At 40.8% G+C, this 15,801-nt stretch overlaps 1 protein-coding gene across 1 annotated transcript in view; it reads right to left on the bottom strand.

Moving 5' to 3' along the window:
- Positions 1-3,487: 3,487 nt before the first annotated feature.
- Positions 3,488-15,801, bottom strand: part of LOC132545197 (N(4)-(Beta-N-acetylglucosaminyl)-L-asparaginase-like) — a 33,157-nt gene continuing 20,843 nt past the window's right edge. Inside the window, exons 4-12 of the mRNA XM_060208872.1 lie at positions 13,813-13,925; positions 12,256-12,394; positions 11,188-11,344; positions 10,589-10,701; positions 10,051-10,163; positions 9,341-9,543; positions 8,044-8,151; positions 5,364-5,497; positions 3,488-3,806 (exon numbers count right to left, since the gene is read on the bottom strand). Coding sequence (XP_060064855.1) covers positions 3,712-3,806; positions 5,364-5,497; positions 8,044-8,151; positions 9,341-9,543; positions 10,051-10,163; positions 10,589-10,701; positions 11,188-11,344; positions 12,256-12,394; positions 13,813-13,925 — 1,175 coding nt within the window. The 3' untranslated portion in view covers positions 3,488-3,711. The remainder of the gene's footprint in view (positions 3,807-5,363; positions 5,498-8,043; positions 8,152-9,340; positions 9,544-10,050; positions 10,164-10,588; positions 10,702-11,187; positions 11,345-12,255; positions 12,395-13,812; positions 13,926-15,801) is intronic.

Below are 15,801 nucleotides of genomic sequence, written 5' to 3'. Positions count from 1 at the left end.
AGTTCAGTGCCTTACTTTGACACAACACTAACTACCACTTGGTATGATCTACAAACATAGACTTGGTCAGAGAAATCATAAGTTGGTGACATCACAATAGTTGATAACTGTTTACAATCAGAAGTCAGGACGTAAGACAACAAACTATCACACAGGTAAATGACTGATGACAAAAAACACAAATACCTGACTGATGACAAACAATCACACAAATACCTGACTGATGACAAACAATCACACAAATACCTGACTGATGACAAACAATCACACAAATACCTGACTGATGACAAACAATCACACAAATACCTGACTGATGACAAACAATCACACAAATACCTGACTGATGACAAACTATCACACAAACACCTGACTGATGACAAACAAACACACAAATACCTGACTGATGACAAACAATCACACAAATACCTGACTGATGACAAACAATCACACAAATACCTGACTGATGACAAACAATCACAAACAATCACACAAACACCTGACTGATGACAAACAATCACACAAACACCTGACTGATGACAAACAATCACATAAGTAAATAATTGACAACATGGTTAACTTTGGATCAGATCAGACCAGGCTTAATATCAGAGATCATGTCTGTTAAATGGGGTAGGGGGGCGGGGATTATTTGGTTTATTAGAGATCAGATTTGTTGATGAAGGGAGGGGCATTAGGCTTATTATCAGAGAACAGATCTGTTCACTGGGGTGGGATAGGGGGAAGGGGGGTTTAAGGTTAATTAGAGATCAGATCTGTTCACTGGGGTGGGATAGGGGGAAGGGGGGTTTTAGGTTAATTAGAGATCAGATCTGTTCACTGGGGTGGGATGGGGGGAAGAGGGGTTTAAGGTTAATTAGAGATCAGATTTGTTCATGGAGGGAGGGGATATTTCATTTATTATGAGTGATCAGGTATATTCACCAAGGGAAGGGGTGTTAGGCTTAATATCAATGGTCAGGTCTGTGGATGGAACGGGCATTAGGCTATTCTAAGAGATCACATCTGTTCACTATGGTCAGGAATAGTACATTGTGTTTATACCCCATTGCTCCTGTTTCACTAACTCCCATAACCCAAACTTCCCCATACCCCAAATCTCCTTAACCATCAAACATCCCCTACCCCTAACCTCCCATACCCCTAACCTCCCCTACACCAAACCTCCCCTACCCCTAACCTCCCCTACACCAAACCTCCCCTACCCCTAACCTCCCCTACACCAAACCTCCCATACCCCTAACCTCCCCTACACCAAACCTCCCATACCCCTAACCTCCCCTACACCAAACCTCCCCTACACCAAACCTCCCATACCCCTAACCTCCCCTACACCAAACCTCCCATACCCCTAACCTCCCCTACACCAAACCTCCCATACCCCTAACCTCCCCTACACCAAACCTCCCCTACACCAAACCTCCCATACCCCTAACCTCCCCTACACCAAACCTCTCCTACACCAAACCTCCCTTACACCAAACATCCCCTACCCCTAACCTCCCCTACACCAAACCTCCCATACCCCTAACCTCCCCTACACCAAACCTCCCCTACACCAAACCTCCCTTACACCAAACATCCCCTACCCCTAACCTCCCCTACACCAAACCTCCCATACCCCTAACCTCCCCTACCCCTAACCTCCCCTACACCAAACCTCCCCTACACCAAACCTCCCAGTACTCCCGTAACCTCCCCTACACCAAACCTCCCCTACACCAAACCTCCCTTACACCAAACATCCCCTACCCCTAACCTCCCCTACACCAAACCTCCCATACCCCTTATCTCCCCTACCCCTAACCTCCCCTACACCAACACTCCCATACCCCTTATCTCCCTTACCCCTAACCTCCCCTACACCAAACCTCCCTTACACCAAACATCCCCTACCCCTAACCTCCCCTACACCAAACCTCCCATACCCCTAACCTCCCCTACACCAAACCTCCCCTACACCAAACCTCCCTTACACCAAACATCCCCTACCCCTAACCTCCCCTACACCAAACCTCCCTTACACCAAACATCCCCTACTCCTAACCTCCCCTACACCAAACCTCCGTTACACCAAACATCCCCTACCTCTAACCTCCCCTACACCAAACCTCCCATACCCCTTATCTCCCCTACCCCTAACCTCCCCTACACCAAACCTCCCAGACACCTTATCTCCCCTACCCCTAACCTCCCCTACACCAAACCTCCCATACCCCTTATCTCCCCTACCCCTAACCTCCCCTACACCAAACCTCCCATACCCCTTATCTCCTCTACCCCTAACCTCCCCTACACCAAACCTCCCATACCCCTTATCTCCCCTACCCCTAACCTCCCCTACACCAAACCTCCCATACCCCTTATCTCCCCTACCCCTAACCTCCCCTACACCAAACCTCCCATACCCCTTATCTCCCCTACCCCTAACCTCCCCTACACCAAACCTCCCATACCCCTTATCTCCTCTACCCCTAACCTCCCCTTACTAAACCTCCCATACCCCTTATCTCCCCTACCCCTAACCTCCCCTACACCAAACCTCCCATACCCCTTATCTCCCCTACCCCTAACCTCCCCTACACCAAACCTCCCATACCCCTTATCTCCCTTACCCCTAACCTCCCCTACACCAAACCTCCCATACCCTTTATCTCCCCTACCCCTAACCTCCCCTACACCAAACCTCCCATACCCCTTATCTCCCCTACCCCTAACCTCCCCTACACCAACACTCCCATACCCCTTATCTCCCTTACCCCTAACCTCCCCTACACCAAACCTCCCTTACACCAAACATCCCCTACCCCTAACCTCCCCTACACCAAACCTCCCATACCCCTAACCTCCCCTACACCAAACCTCCCCTACACCAAACCTCCCTTACACCAAACATCCCCTACCCCTAACCTCCCCTACACCAAACCTCCCTTACACCAAACATCCCCTACCCCTAACCTCCCCTACACCAAACCTCCCTTACACCAAACATCCCCTACCTCTAACCTCCCCTACACCAAACCTCCCATACCCCTTATCTCCCCTACCTCTAACCTCCCCTACACCAAACCTCCCATACCCCTTATCTCCCCTACCCCTAACCTCCCCTACACCAAACCTCCCATACCCCTTATCTCCCCTACCCCTAACCTCCCCTACACCAAACCTCCCATACCCCTTATCTCCTCTACCCCTAACCTCCCCTACACCAAACCTCCCATACCCCTTATCTCCCCTACCCCTAACCTCCCCTACACCAAACCTCCCATACCCTTTTTCTCCCCTACCCCTAACCTCCCCTACACCAAACCTCCCATACCCCTTATCTCCCCTACCCCTAACCTCCCCTACACCAAACCTCCCATACCCCTTATCTCCTCTACCCCTAACCTCCCCTACACCAAACCTCCCATACCCTTTATCTCCCCTACCCCTAACCTCCCCTACACCAAACCTCCCATACCCCTTATCTCCCTTACCCCTAACCTCCCTTACCCCTAACTTCCTCAAACACAAACCTCTTACACTGATATAAAGATAATCAACAGTAAACCTAGTATCACAGTCTTTAAAAACTACACCAAATAAGTTAGTTAATACTCACAAAAAAAAAATTGAACCAATCAAAGTATTCATCATAACATCAAAGAAATTTCATCGTGAGGACTTTCTTGGAATTTCATCAGTTAAAGATTAGTTAGAACAGTTCTTGTAATGAATATGAACACCTTGTGATGCCACGTCAGCTACAGAAAACTGGAAAACTGCAAAACCATGACAGGCAGCACCTGTAGGAGAAAAGATCAAATACAATGACAGGCAGTTCCTGTAGGAGAAAAGATCAAATACAATGACAGGCAGTTCCTGTAGGAGAAAAGATCAAATACAATGACAGGCAGTTCCTGTAGGAGAATAGATCAAATACAATGACAGGCAGTTTCTGTAGGAAAAATAGCAAATACAATGACAGGCAGTTCCTGTAGGAGAATAGATCAAATACAATGACAGGCAGTTCCTGTAGGAGAATAGATCAAATACAATGACAGGCAGTTCCTGTAGGAGAAAAGATCAAATACAATGACAGGCAGGTCCTGTAGGAGAAAAGATCAAATACAATGACAGGCAGTTCCTGTAGGAGAATAGATCAAATACAATGACAGGCAGTTCCTGTAGGAGAAAAGATCAAATACAATGACAGGCAGCTCCTGTAGGAGAGAAGATCAAATACAATGACAGGCAGTTCCTGTAGGAGAAAAGATCAAATACAATGACAGGCAGCTCCTGTAGGAGAGAAGATCAAATACAATGACAGGCAGTTCCTGTAGGAGAAAATATCAAATACAATGACAGGCAGGTCCTGTAGGAGAAAAGATCAAATACAATGACAGGCAGCTCCTGTAGGAAAAATATCAAGTACCATGAATGGCAGGTCCTGTAGGAGAAAATATCAAATACAATGACAGGCAGGTCCTGTAGGAGAAAAGATCAAGTACCATGAATGGCAGGTCCTGTAGGAGAAAATATCAAGTACAATGACAGGCAGTTCCTGTAGCAGAAAAGATCAAATACAATGACAGGCAGCTCCTGTAGGAGAGAAGATCAAATACAATGACAGGTAGGTCCTGTAGGAGAAAAGATCAAATACAATGACAGGCAGCTCCTGTAGGAAAAATATCAAGTACCATGAATGGCAGGTCCTGTAGGAGAAAATATCAAGTACAATGACAGGCAGTTCCTGTAGGAGAAAATATCAAGTACAATGACAGGCAGTTCCTGTAGGAGAATAGATCAAATACAATGACAGGCAGTTCCTGTAGGAAAAATATCAAATACAATGACAGGCAGTTTCTGTAGGAGAAAAGATCAAATACAATGACAGGCAGCTCCTGTAGGAGAGAAGATCAAATACAATGACAGGCAGGTCCTGTAGGAGAAAAGATCAAATACAATGACAGGCAGTTCCTGTAGGAGAGAAGATCAAATACAATGACAGGCAGGTCCTGTAGGAGAAAAGATCAAATACAATGACAGGCAGTTCCTGTAGGGAAAATATCAAGTACAATAACATACAGATCCTATAGATAAAATGATCTTATTACAAGGGTGATTAATACCAAATCAACTTATGACGAGAGGTGGGGTACATCTGTAGGTGGATGTACGATGAACAAAAATTATATGTTATTATTATAAAACTACATATAAGTCAATAATTTCAACTCTCATTTATAACTGAGGAATTATGGCTACATACACAGGAACATTTTGTTTTCTGAATCGTCATCTCCTGATAGAACTCATCAACCAAAAAAATTGTCTTTGAGAGAAACCAAACACCCACTCACCAACGATTCCATCACTATTGACTGTAATGACAGCACCTCTAAATGTAGGGTAAAACTCCTTGATAGGAATAAGAACTTTCTCTGCAGCAGTGTTGGGGTCTACACCCATCGACATCAGGTTAACAGCATTGAATCTGTCACAAACAGAAAAAATTAGTGATAAAGTTCTGTATTACTGAACAGGTCAACCTGAATAGTAATTCAATCACTGTCCCCAGAACTTACCAGTGTAGAAATCTCATCATAACATCGCCGTCCCCAGAACTTACCAGGGTAGAAATCTCATCATAACATCACTGTCCCCAGAACTTACCAGGGTAGAAATCTCATCATAACATCACTGTCCCCAGAACTTACCAGGGTAGAAATCTCATCATAACATCACCGTCCCCAGAACTTACCAGGGTAGAAATACCATCATAACATCGCAGTCCCCAGAACTTACCAGGGTAGAAATCTCATCATAACATCGCCGTCCCCAGAACTAACCAGGGTAGAAATCTCATCATAACATCACCGTCCCCAGAACTTACCAGGGTAGAAATCTCATCATAACATCACTGTCCCCAGAACTTACCAGGGTAGAAATCTCATCATAACATCACTGTCCCCAGAACTTACCAGGGTAGAAATCTCATCATAACATCACTGTCCCCAGAACTTACCAGGGTAGAAATCGTACCATAGCATCACCGTCCCCAGAACTTACCAGGGTAGAAATACCATCATAACATCACTGTCCCCAGAACTTACCAGGGTAGAAATATTATAACATCACTGTCCCCAGAACTTACCAGGGTAGAAACACCATCATAACATCACTGTCCCCAGAACTTACCAGGGTAGAAATACCATCATAACATCACCGTCCCTAGAACTTACCAGGGTAGAAATACCATCATAACATCACCGTCCCCAGAACTTACGCAGGTAGAAATTTCATCATAACATCACCGTCCCCAGAACTTACCAGCGTAGAAATCTTATCATAACATCACCGTCTCCAAAACTTACCAGGGTAGAAATCTCATCATAACATCACCGTCCCCAGAACTTACCAGGGTAGAAATCTCATCATAACATCACCGTCCCCAGAACTTACCAGGGTAGAAATCTTATCATAACATCACCGTCCCCAGAACTTACCAGGGTAGAAATCTCATCATAACATCACCGTCCCCAGAACTTACCAGGGTAGAAATCGTACCATAACATCACCGTCCCCAGAACTTACCAGGGTAGAAATCTCATCATAACATCGCCGTCCCCAGAACTTACCAGGGTAGAAATCTCATCATAACATCACTGTCCCCAGAACTTACCAGGGTAGAAATCTCATCATAACATCACTGTCCCCAGAACTTACCAGGGTAGAAATCTCATCATAACATCACCGTCCCCAGAACTTACCAGGGTAGAAATGCCATCATAGCATCACCGTCCCCAGAACTTACCAGGGTAGAAATCTCATCATAACATCACTGTCCCCAGAACTTACCAGGGTAGAAATCTCATCATAACATCACTGTCCCCAGAACTTACCAGGGTAGAAATCGTACCATAGCATCACCGTCCCCAGAACTTACCAGGGTAGAAATACCATCATAACATCACTGTCCCCAGAACTTACCAGGGTAGAAATATTATAACATCACTGTCCCCAGAACTTACCAGGGTAGAAACACCATCATAACATCACTGTCCCCAGAACTTACCAGGGTAGAAATACCATCATAACATCACCGTCCCTAGAACTTACCAGGGTAGAAATACCATCATAACATCACCGTCCCCAGAACTTACGCAGGTAGAAATTTCATCATAACATCACCGTCCCCAGAACTTACCAGCGTAGAAATCTTATCATAACATCACCGTCTCCAAAACTTACCAGGGTAGAAATCTCATCATAACATCACCGTCCCCAGAACTTACCAGGGTAGAAATCTCATCATAACATCACCGTCCCCAGAACTTACCAGGGTAGAAATCTTATCATAACATCACCGTCCCCAGAACTTACCAGGGTAGAAATCTCATCATAACATCACTGTCCCCAGAACTTACCAGGGTAGAAATCGTACCATAACATCACCGTCCCCAGAACTTACCAGGGTAGAAATCTCATCATAACATCACCGTCCCCAGAACTTACCAGGGTAGAAATCTTATCATAACATCACCGTCCCCAGAACTTACCAGGGTAGAAATCTCATCATAACATCACCGTCCCCAGAACTTACCAGGGTAGAAATCTCATCATAACATCACTGTCCCCAGAACTTACCAGGGTAGAAATCGTACCATAACATCACCGTCCCCAGAACTTACCAGCGTAGAAATACCATCATAACATCACTGTCCCCAGAACTTACCAGGGTAGAAATATTATAACATCACTGTCCCCAGAACTTACCAGGGTAGAAACACCATCATAACATCACTGTCCCCAGAACTTACCAGGGTAGAAATCTCATCATAACATCACCGTCCCCAGAACTTACCAGGGTAGAAATCTCATCATAACATCACCGTCCCCAGAACTTACCAGGGTAGAAATCTCATCATAACATCACCGTCCCCAGAACTTACCAGGGTAGAAATCTTATCATAACATCACCGTCCCCAGAACTTACCAGGGTAGAAATCTCATCATAACATCACTTTCCCCAGAACTTACGCAGGTAGAAATCTCATCATGACATCACCATCTCCAGTTGATGCAGCTCCTCCCACGCCATTGCGAGCGTACGCCCCTGCCCCCATGATTGGCGAGTCTCCCACTCTCCTACAACAATAAAACCAAGCTGCTATGTCCAGATCAATCATGATGATAGTTATAGGTAACAGAGGAAGAGGTTTTTAAATTTATTGATGCTATGTATTAGGGTTACATGGTTACATGTAATTAAGTACAGTTTGTACTATGTATTAGGGTTACATGTAATTAAGTACAGTTTGTACTATGTATTAGGGTTACATGTAATTAAGTACAGTTTGTACTATGTATTAGGGTTACATGGTTACATGTAATTAAGTACAGTTTGTACTATGTATTAGGGTTACAGGTAATTAAGTAGTTTGTACTAAGAATTAGGGTTACATGTAATTAAGTATAGTTTGTACTAAGTATTAGGGTTACATGTAATTAAGTACAGTTTGTACTATGTATTAGGGTTACATGTAATTAAGTAGTTTGTACTAAGTATAAGGGTTACATGTAATTAAGTACAGTTTGTGCTATGTATTAGGGTTACATGTAATTAAGCAAAGATGGTGCTATGTATTAGGTTTACATGTAATTAAGTAGTTTGTGCTATGTATTTGGGTTACATGTAATTAAGTAGTTTATACTATGTATTGGGGTTACATGTAATTAAGTACACTATGTACTATGTATTAGGGTTACATGTAATTAAGTACAGTTTGTACTTTGTATTAGGGTTACATGTAATTAAGTAGTTTGTACTATGTATTAGGGTTACATGTAATTAAGTAGTTTGTACTATGTATTAGGGTTACATGTAATTAAGTACACTATGTACTATGTATTAGGGTTACATGTAATTAAGTATAGTTTGTACTAAGTATTAGGGTTACATGTAATTAAGTACAGTTTGTAATATGTATTAGGGTTACATGTAATTAAGTAGTTTGTGCTATGTATTAGGGTTACATGTAATTAAGTACAGTTTGTAATATGTATTAGGGTTACATGTAATTAAGTACACTATGTACTATGTATTAGGGTTAAATGTAATTAAGTAGTTTGTACTATGTATTAGGGTTACATGTAATTAAGTACAGTTTGTACTATGTGTATGCTGTTTAACTTTAACATAATTGTGAATGTTCCCCCATCATAAAATTTTGAACACCAGGATTTGATGACTGTGTACTTCTGATCAAGGCCTCGAGCATTTTTACTTCAAACCAAACTTAACCCTTTAACAATTGTTATCAAAGTAAGTATTTACCCTGGTATTTTATGATTTAAGCCATTGGTGCTTGTTCCTGCAGCAACGTGTCCATCAGCATCAATAGCCACCATTCCTATAGTGTCATGATTTCTCCTCTCCACGTTGTATCTCTTACGAGAGTTGTCTCTCTTGATGTTACTTATGTCTTGCCTTAGTGGTCTGTATGGGCCACAGTTCTGTGTTGGGTCTGGTGTGACATTCTGAAGATAAAAAAACAATTACAGCTATAGAAATGTGAATTTAAATGAGTACTGTTAGTTAAAATGTGATGACATTTTGAAACATGTGCTCTATAAAAAAGTTTTCAAATACTAGTGCAGAACCGACCAGTATTAGCAAGTTATAAAATTCAAAAAGGTTATAAATCAAATGTATGACTGCTTGTTGATGATAAGAACAAGCACTTTACCAATATTCTTTAATAGTTGACGCCCTCTGTATAGCAAGAGTACAATAAAATACATCAAAGACAACTTTTATGCCAGCCAAATAAACTCTCTACCAGTCCTTTCACAAAAATGCTGATTTATGCAATAAAAAGAGGTTGAAATAAAAAGCAGCATATATAAATACATCTTATGAATTAACATCACACCAGTTTTTTAGTCTACAAACGGTCACACCAGTATTTTAATGTACAATCTGTCACACCAGTTTTTAAGTGTACTAACTGTCACACCAGCATTTCAATGTACAAACCAACCCACCTTTCTAAAGTTTGGCTGGCAATGATTATTTTTCCAGTCCTGATAGATTTTATCTGATCGAGGTGTAGAAAGATTTTCCTCTTTGAATCCCATTTCGACGGCAAACTTTGTAGCTAGATAACACAAGGAAACATATCACACACCAGATAAGTAATTCCAATATTTATACAATGGACCTCAAATCAGAATCCTAATCTATAATTCAATATATCAACATAATTTTAAACCAGACCTGAAATCAACTTATAATTAAATATCCCAAGAATCACATCTCAAACTACAAAATAAAAAACTTATACCTACATAACAAGGATAGCACTCCAGCAATATTTGAACTGTTAATAATCTATAATCTATCAAACATTTAAATTTGCTCTGACAACAACAGTCCAGTGTGATCCATCACTGCCCTGGCCATGCCCATAGCATCCTTTATAGATGTATACTTACCTAGCTCCCCCTGCCAACAGTGTATGTCCAGTGTGATCCATCACTGTACTGACCATGCCCATAGCATCCTTTATAGATGTATACTTACCTAGCTCCCCTACCAACAGTGTATGCCCAGTGTGATCCATCACTGCCCTTGCAACGCCAATAGCATCCTTTACACGACGTATACATCCCACAGCTCCAACATCCATCGTCTTCCTAGAGTATAAACAATTCAGATTTGAAGTGAAAATATGATGTATAACTTACATGCATGTACATACAAAGATTAACCCCTCAAGTAGTTACAAATCAATAGAATATAAAGATAATACAAAATTAGTGTTTGCCCCGAAAAATGAATAATAATGGCTGTTGCTATTTGGCTCTTCCCTTCCTAATCATACATTTTTCTATGCCAAGCCATCTAAGGAACTGAAATGCAAAAGGTGACTAAGATGAACATGCATTTTCTTCATTACTGACATGCATTGTAACATCTGATTATGTGAATGTATCTCTGCCAAAATAAACATCTTTGAATATAGATTGCTTTCAAAGATTTCAATTTCCATAATTTTTAATAGATATCAGAATAAGAAGTTGTTTTTATTGATATGGTCAACATCTTTTTGTTTTGTTCTTTTTTATGATAACATGTACATAAATGTCCATTTATATCTAATGATGAACAGTAAATTTTACCCATTCATAATCATCGCGTCCAGAGTGACCTCCCCTTCCTCGTCTGGATCCCCACCATAGCCAACAGTTCCATCACACCGTTGGGTTTGACACACTTGACAACCAGCCACCACAGCATCGACACTGCTGCCCTTCTGTGTGTACAGACGTGTCCATGCTGCTCGAGAACACAGAATACTGAACCAGTTAAAATGTCACCAAAATGCATTTTATTGCCACGCACCACAATCAATAAATATTAAGTCAAAACTTTGTTTCGTTAATAGGATGATATATATCATTTAAAACATGAATACAGTTAATCTATAGTATTTTATATGCCTTTTACATCATAAATATATTTCTTTATATCCCCAAACAGAGAATGTACACTGTGAAAAGTCTTCAAAATAGTCTTTGAAATACTGAAAGAAAGCACATTTGAAAATACTTGAAACAAGATTTTTATAATTTTGGAAACCTCTGCTAAAAACCGACACCTGGACCTGACACCTTGATTGTCGCTCCACTGAAAACATCTCATAGTTTTAAGAGAAATTTCAAACCTGTGATCAGATTCATATTAATATAAACTGCATCTTTTGAAATCAAAACGACTGTATTTATTGTTCTTTAACTGATTTGGCTCAATATCAGCACATTTTGTAATTGTGTAATGACGTTTTTGTTTTTTGTTTTTGTCTTGAACAAGGTTAAGTAATAAAAAAAACAAGGGTGATATGAGGATGGGTATCAGGAGGACCAGGGGAAAATCTACTTTGGTTATTTCGTTGCTAGGCCTATGGAAACAAAGCTACTTTCAGTTTGGTCTTTCCAATGTTTCGATCTTGTTAGAAGATACGAAGGAAATTCCTGGTGCTGCAGAGGGCACTTATAGTTGCCCCCTATAATGATACTCAAAGAAGCTTACACCTCCGATCTACAATTGGGTCCTAAGTGACTGTCTCTTATACGACACGCTTGGGATACATCAGACGTATCCCTTCCTCGGGACCGCTCCTGCACGAATTTGTACTCGTGCAAGTAAAACGATAGGACGATTCAGAGAGTCAACAAACATTGAACTACCTCCTATTGTGGCGTTGGTAAACGGCCATGTGTTGACAACGATAGGTACATCAGCAGACACGAGGAAAAATAAATTCACTGTGCATAACCCTAAATAAACAAACAATTTCATATTGGCTGCCATCTTTACATCATGTGACTAAATTGTGTACATGATAATATACAAAATGGATATAATCCGGATTATTGTGAAGAAATTATTTATTAAAAAAATATAACAGAGGGAACAGTGAAATTTTGACGTTCTTGTTAAAATACTAGGTTGACCTTTTTCCTTTCTGCCTGATTTTATTGGTGCATTTTTACCTGAGCAATCGAGATGCATATCCCAATTATTTTCACTATTTGTCACAACGATGATGAATCCCCTGTGCAGTTAGCACACTAGACAAGCAGAGGAATCATTTTTTCATACACTCTCCCATCTAATTTTGTAGAAACATTGTACATCGAATCACCGAACAACCCTTCCAGACAAATTTCGGCTATCTAGAGGCTCTGGAAATGGCTATTGATATCCATAGAGACCTCCTTATTGATCGGATCCGTGAACTTACACACAATAGTGTTCCTGATCTGGAACAATTGCGCTACAAACTTTACGAACTGGCCTGAGGCCAGAGATGATTTCTTCATCAAGAAGGGATATCCTTGGGAGAGGCTGGTCCACCCGCGATGTACTACACTGAACTTGCTAAAGACTGTTTCGCTCTGCTCCGTACTGTTATAGGAGAACATACAGAAAATTGACATGATAAAATTCAACGCACAAGGAAAGCATATGACCAAGTTATAAAATCACAACAGATGTCTGAAGAAGAAGGTGAAATGACCCTCACAGAATCCATTGTAAAGTGCTATTGCGGAACTGTTAGATCTTCAAACTGAACACACTAACTTCGTATCACAAATGGAGAATTTACGAAAAGTAATAACTGAAGTGCGTGCAGAAAAGAAAAGCAACAAGACAAAAACAAATATTACATAGATAAACTTTTTAAAAATGAGAAATGAAGAATATGCACCAGGACAATCAAGACAGATAAAGCTTACAAGCGAGCTTCAGAAAGTCTTCGATGAAAGATGTATATGTGGAAATCACTCACTGTAACATAATCAAATATTTGATGATGATCAACCGAACGGTTCTGAAAGTTTTAAAAAGAGACTGAAACATGTTATACAGACAACAGAGTAGTGTGAGGGCGACATTCATATGATGGATAACACCATGAAATCTTTACAAAAAGTACCGGACAAACAGATCTCTGACATAGAACGACAATTAAACAAAGACCTGAGCACTACACGAAAAAGTAATTATGTTCAGGAGATCAGGCCGAGATAAGAAACCGCTTTAACAAGTCCGCATTCTCCATCAGCCCAATCTTCCTCCTGGTATACTTCAGGGAAGAACCTACAACTCCATGGCAACTCACTGGGAAACGAAGAACCTTCAATGAAGACACATAATCTGCCCGGCGAGACATCCGCACCAGCGAAAAATTACTCCGCCATCCTCAAAGACTCTTCACAGGTAAACGACGTAACGCATACCACTGGCAGAATGTTATCTATACCTGTGCATTTCCCATCGTCTATGTGCAAATCTACTCCTCCGCCGTCGTCGTCTTCGGAACATCCAACACCAGATTTCGTCGAATTTTCCACTGCGGAGAAACAGAGGAGAATACTGAAATACTAAGTTTATGGTATAAAGAAGAAGCTTTCGTCGGAAAGTGGAATGCGCCAGTATCTCCGGGAGTCGAATGTTAATGTCACATTTCTTCGCTGCTTCGGAAGACGCCGGAAACGTAAGACTTCGACACAAGTATTAAGAATTTAGTTGATCGGACGACTATAACACCCTACAACATCCTTCTTTCTGGCCGACAGGCGTGTCCGTCCCTCCGTGGCTTCCCAACGTTTTCATCAACGAGCGTGAACAAAATGCGTAAAACCCTCATGATGATGTGCTGGAACACAGAGTGTGTAATGGCGGGTATGTCATACCCGCTAAAATGTCTGAAGGACCACAATATTGATATATGTAGCCTGCCATAACACTGGATAGGAGAATATAATCTGTCTTTATTTGAAACTTTCACTCATTGCGGCTATTCAAGTATAGTAAAGCTTGTTCCTGAGTTAGACTTACTCAGCTATAAATGTGCTTTCACAGGTAGTGTGTGTATTTTATACAAGTCTAAACGTGCAAGAGCTCGTTACAGATACATGTAGTCCTCGAATTGTTGGTGCAGAAATTCAAGAATCGGATAGTAACTACAATTTTGTATTTTCCGCGTACATGCCAGCATCATCTAGGCACCAAGATGTATTTATAGAAACCTTAGATATATTAGAATCACGTGTTACCGTGTACTCGGAGAAAGGAAAGGTCGTCATCATTGGTGATATAAATAAGCAAATTAGCGGTCCTAGTAATACTTTCTTGTAAGCGAAAGACCAACCTTGTTTGAGATGTTTAATGAGAAATGATTTAGTCTCTGTCAATGTCCAAACTGATTATAAAGGTTCTGAATACACATTTTGTCCTGTCACTGGTAACTGTACAATGATTGACCATATTAATGGCTATAAGTCATGCAAGAAAGTTTTAGAAGAAAACTTTGAAATGTTTTTAACGAATATATGAGACGTCAGTTTGAAGAAACTGATCCAGAAAGAGTTGTAAAGGTATGGGATAATCATTTAAGTATTTTTTTTTGTAATGACCTAACGAACTGTTCGATGAAGACTTTTTAGTAGGATTCAAGGACAAGTATTGGTCCGAACGGTCTTGTGTGTGAACGTATTAAATAATGTTACAATTTAATAGCTAGACATATTACTTACTTGTTCAATCTGATTGTTAAGTATGAATATGCTCAAAAAGGCTTGGAAACTTGGCACGATAATTACTCTGTATAAAAGTAATCGTAAGCCAAAAGACGACCCAAATAGGTTTAGGGGTATCACACTAATTTCTGTGTTTTTAAAGATTTTTGAGACACTCGTCCCACCTAAGCCATGTACATTCCCAAACAGACATCAATCAGCATATCGCAAAGGAACCGTTCAGCTTATGTACTTCTTAATCTACAAGAAAGTGTCATCCATAACCTAGAGAATGGATCTGATGTGTGTGTTGTTTTTCTACATAGTGATAAAGCTTCCAGCTCTGTATAGCAAGAAGGTCTATTTTACTAACTGTACAATACGGGTATTAAAGGGGAAATATAGAATATTATAAAACAACGGTATTATCGATAAATCAGTGATGATGTGCTTCATGGTTTGAAGTCAGAAAAGGTGATTATGAGACGAGGAACCTTACAAGGTAGATCTTTATCCGCGTGTCTGTATGTAGTCTTTATTAATGACTTACAGATTAAGTCGAATTCAGCGGGAAATGGTCAGCAGTTCCATCCTCGCGTGTAAAAACCCACGCATGACATTTGTCTTGTCACAATAATGTTAATAGTTCACAGTATCTACTCTCTATTTATACAGTTAGAAATGGAAATTTATATTTTCCCCACTAAA

This window comes from Ylistrum balloti, unplaced genomic scaffold, assembly GCF_031769215.1.
Source record: "Ylistrum balloti isolate Yb309-2 unplaced genomic scaffold, AGI_CSIRO_Ybal_v1 Utg369830, whole genome shotgun sequence".
In the NCBI taxonomy this organism is placed as follows: domain Eukaryota; kingdom Metazoa; phylum Mollusca; class Bivalvia; order Pectinida; family Pectinidae; genus Ylistrum; species Ylistrum balloti.
This window is presented reverse-complemented; position numbering and strand designations above follow the sequence as displayed.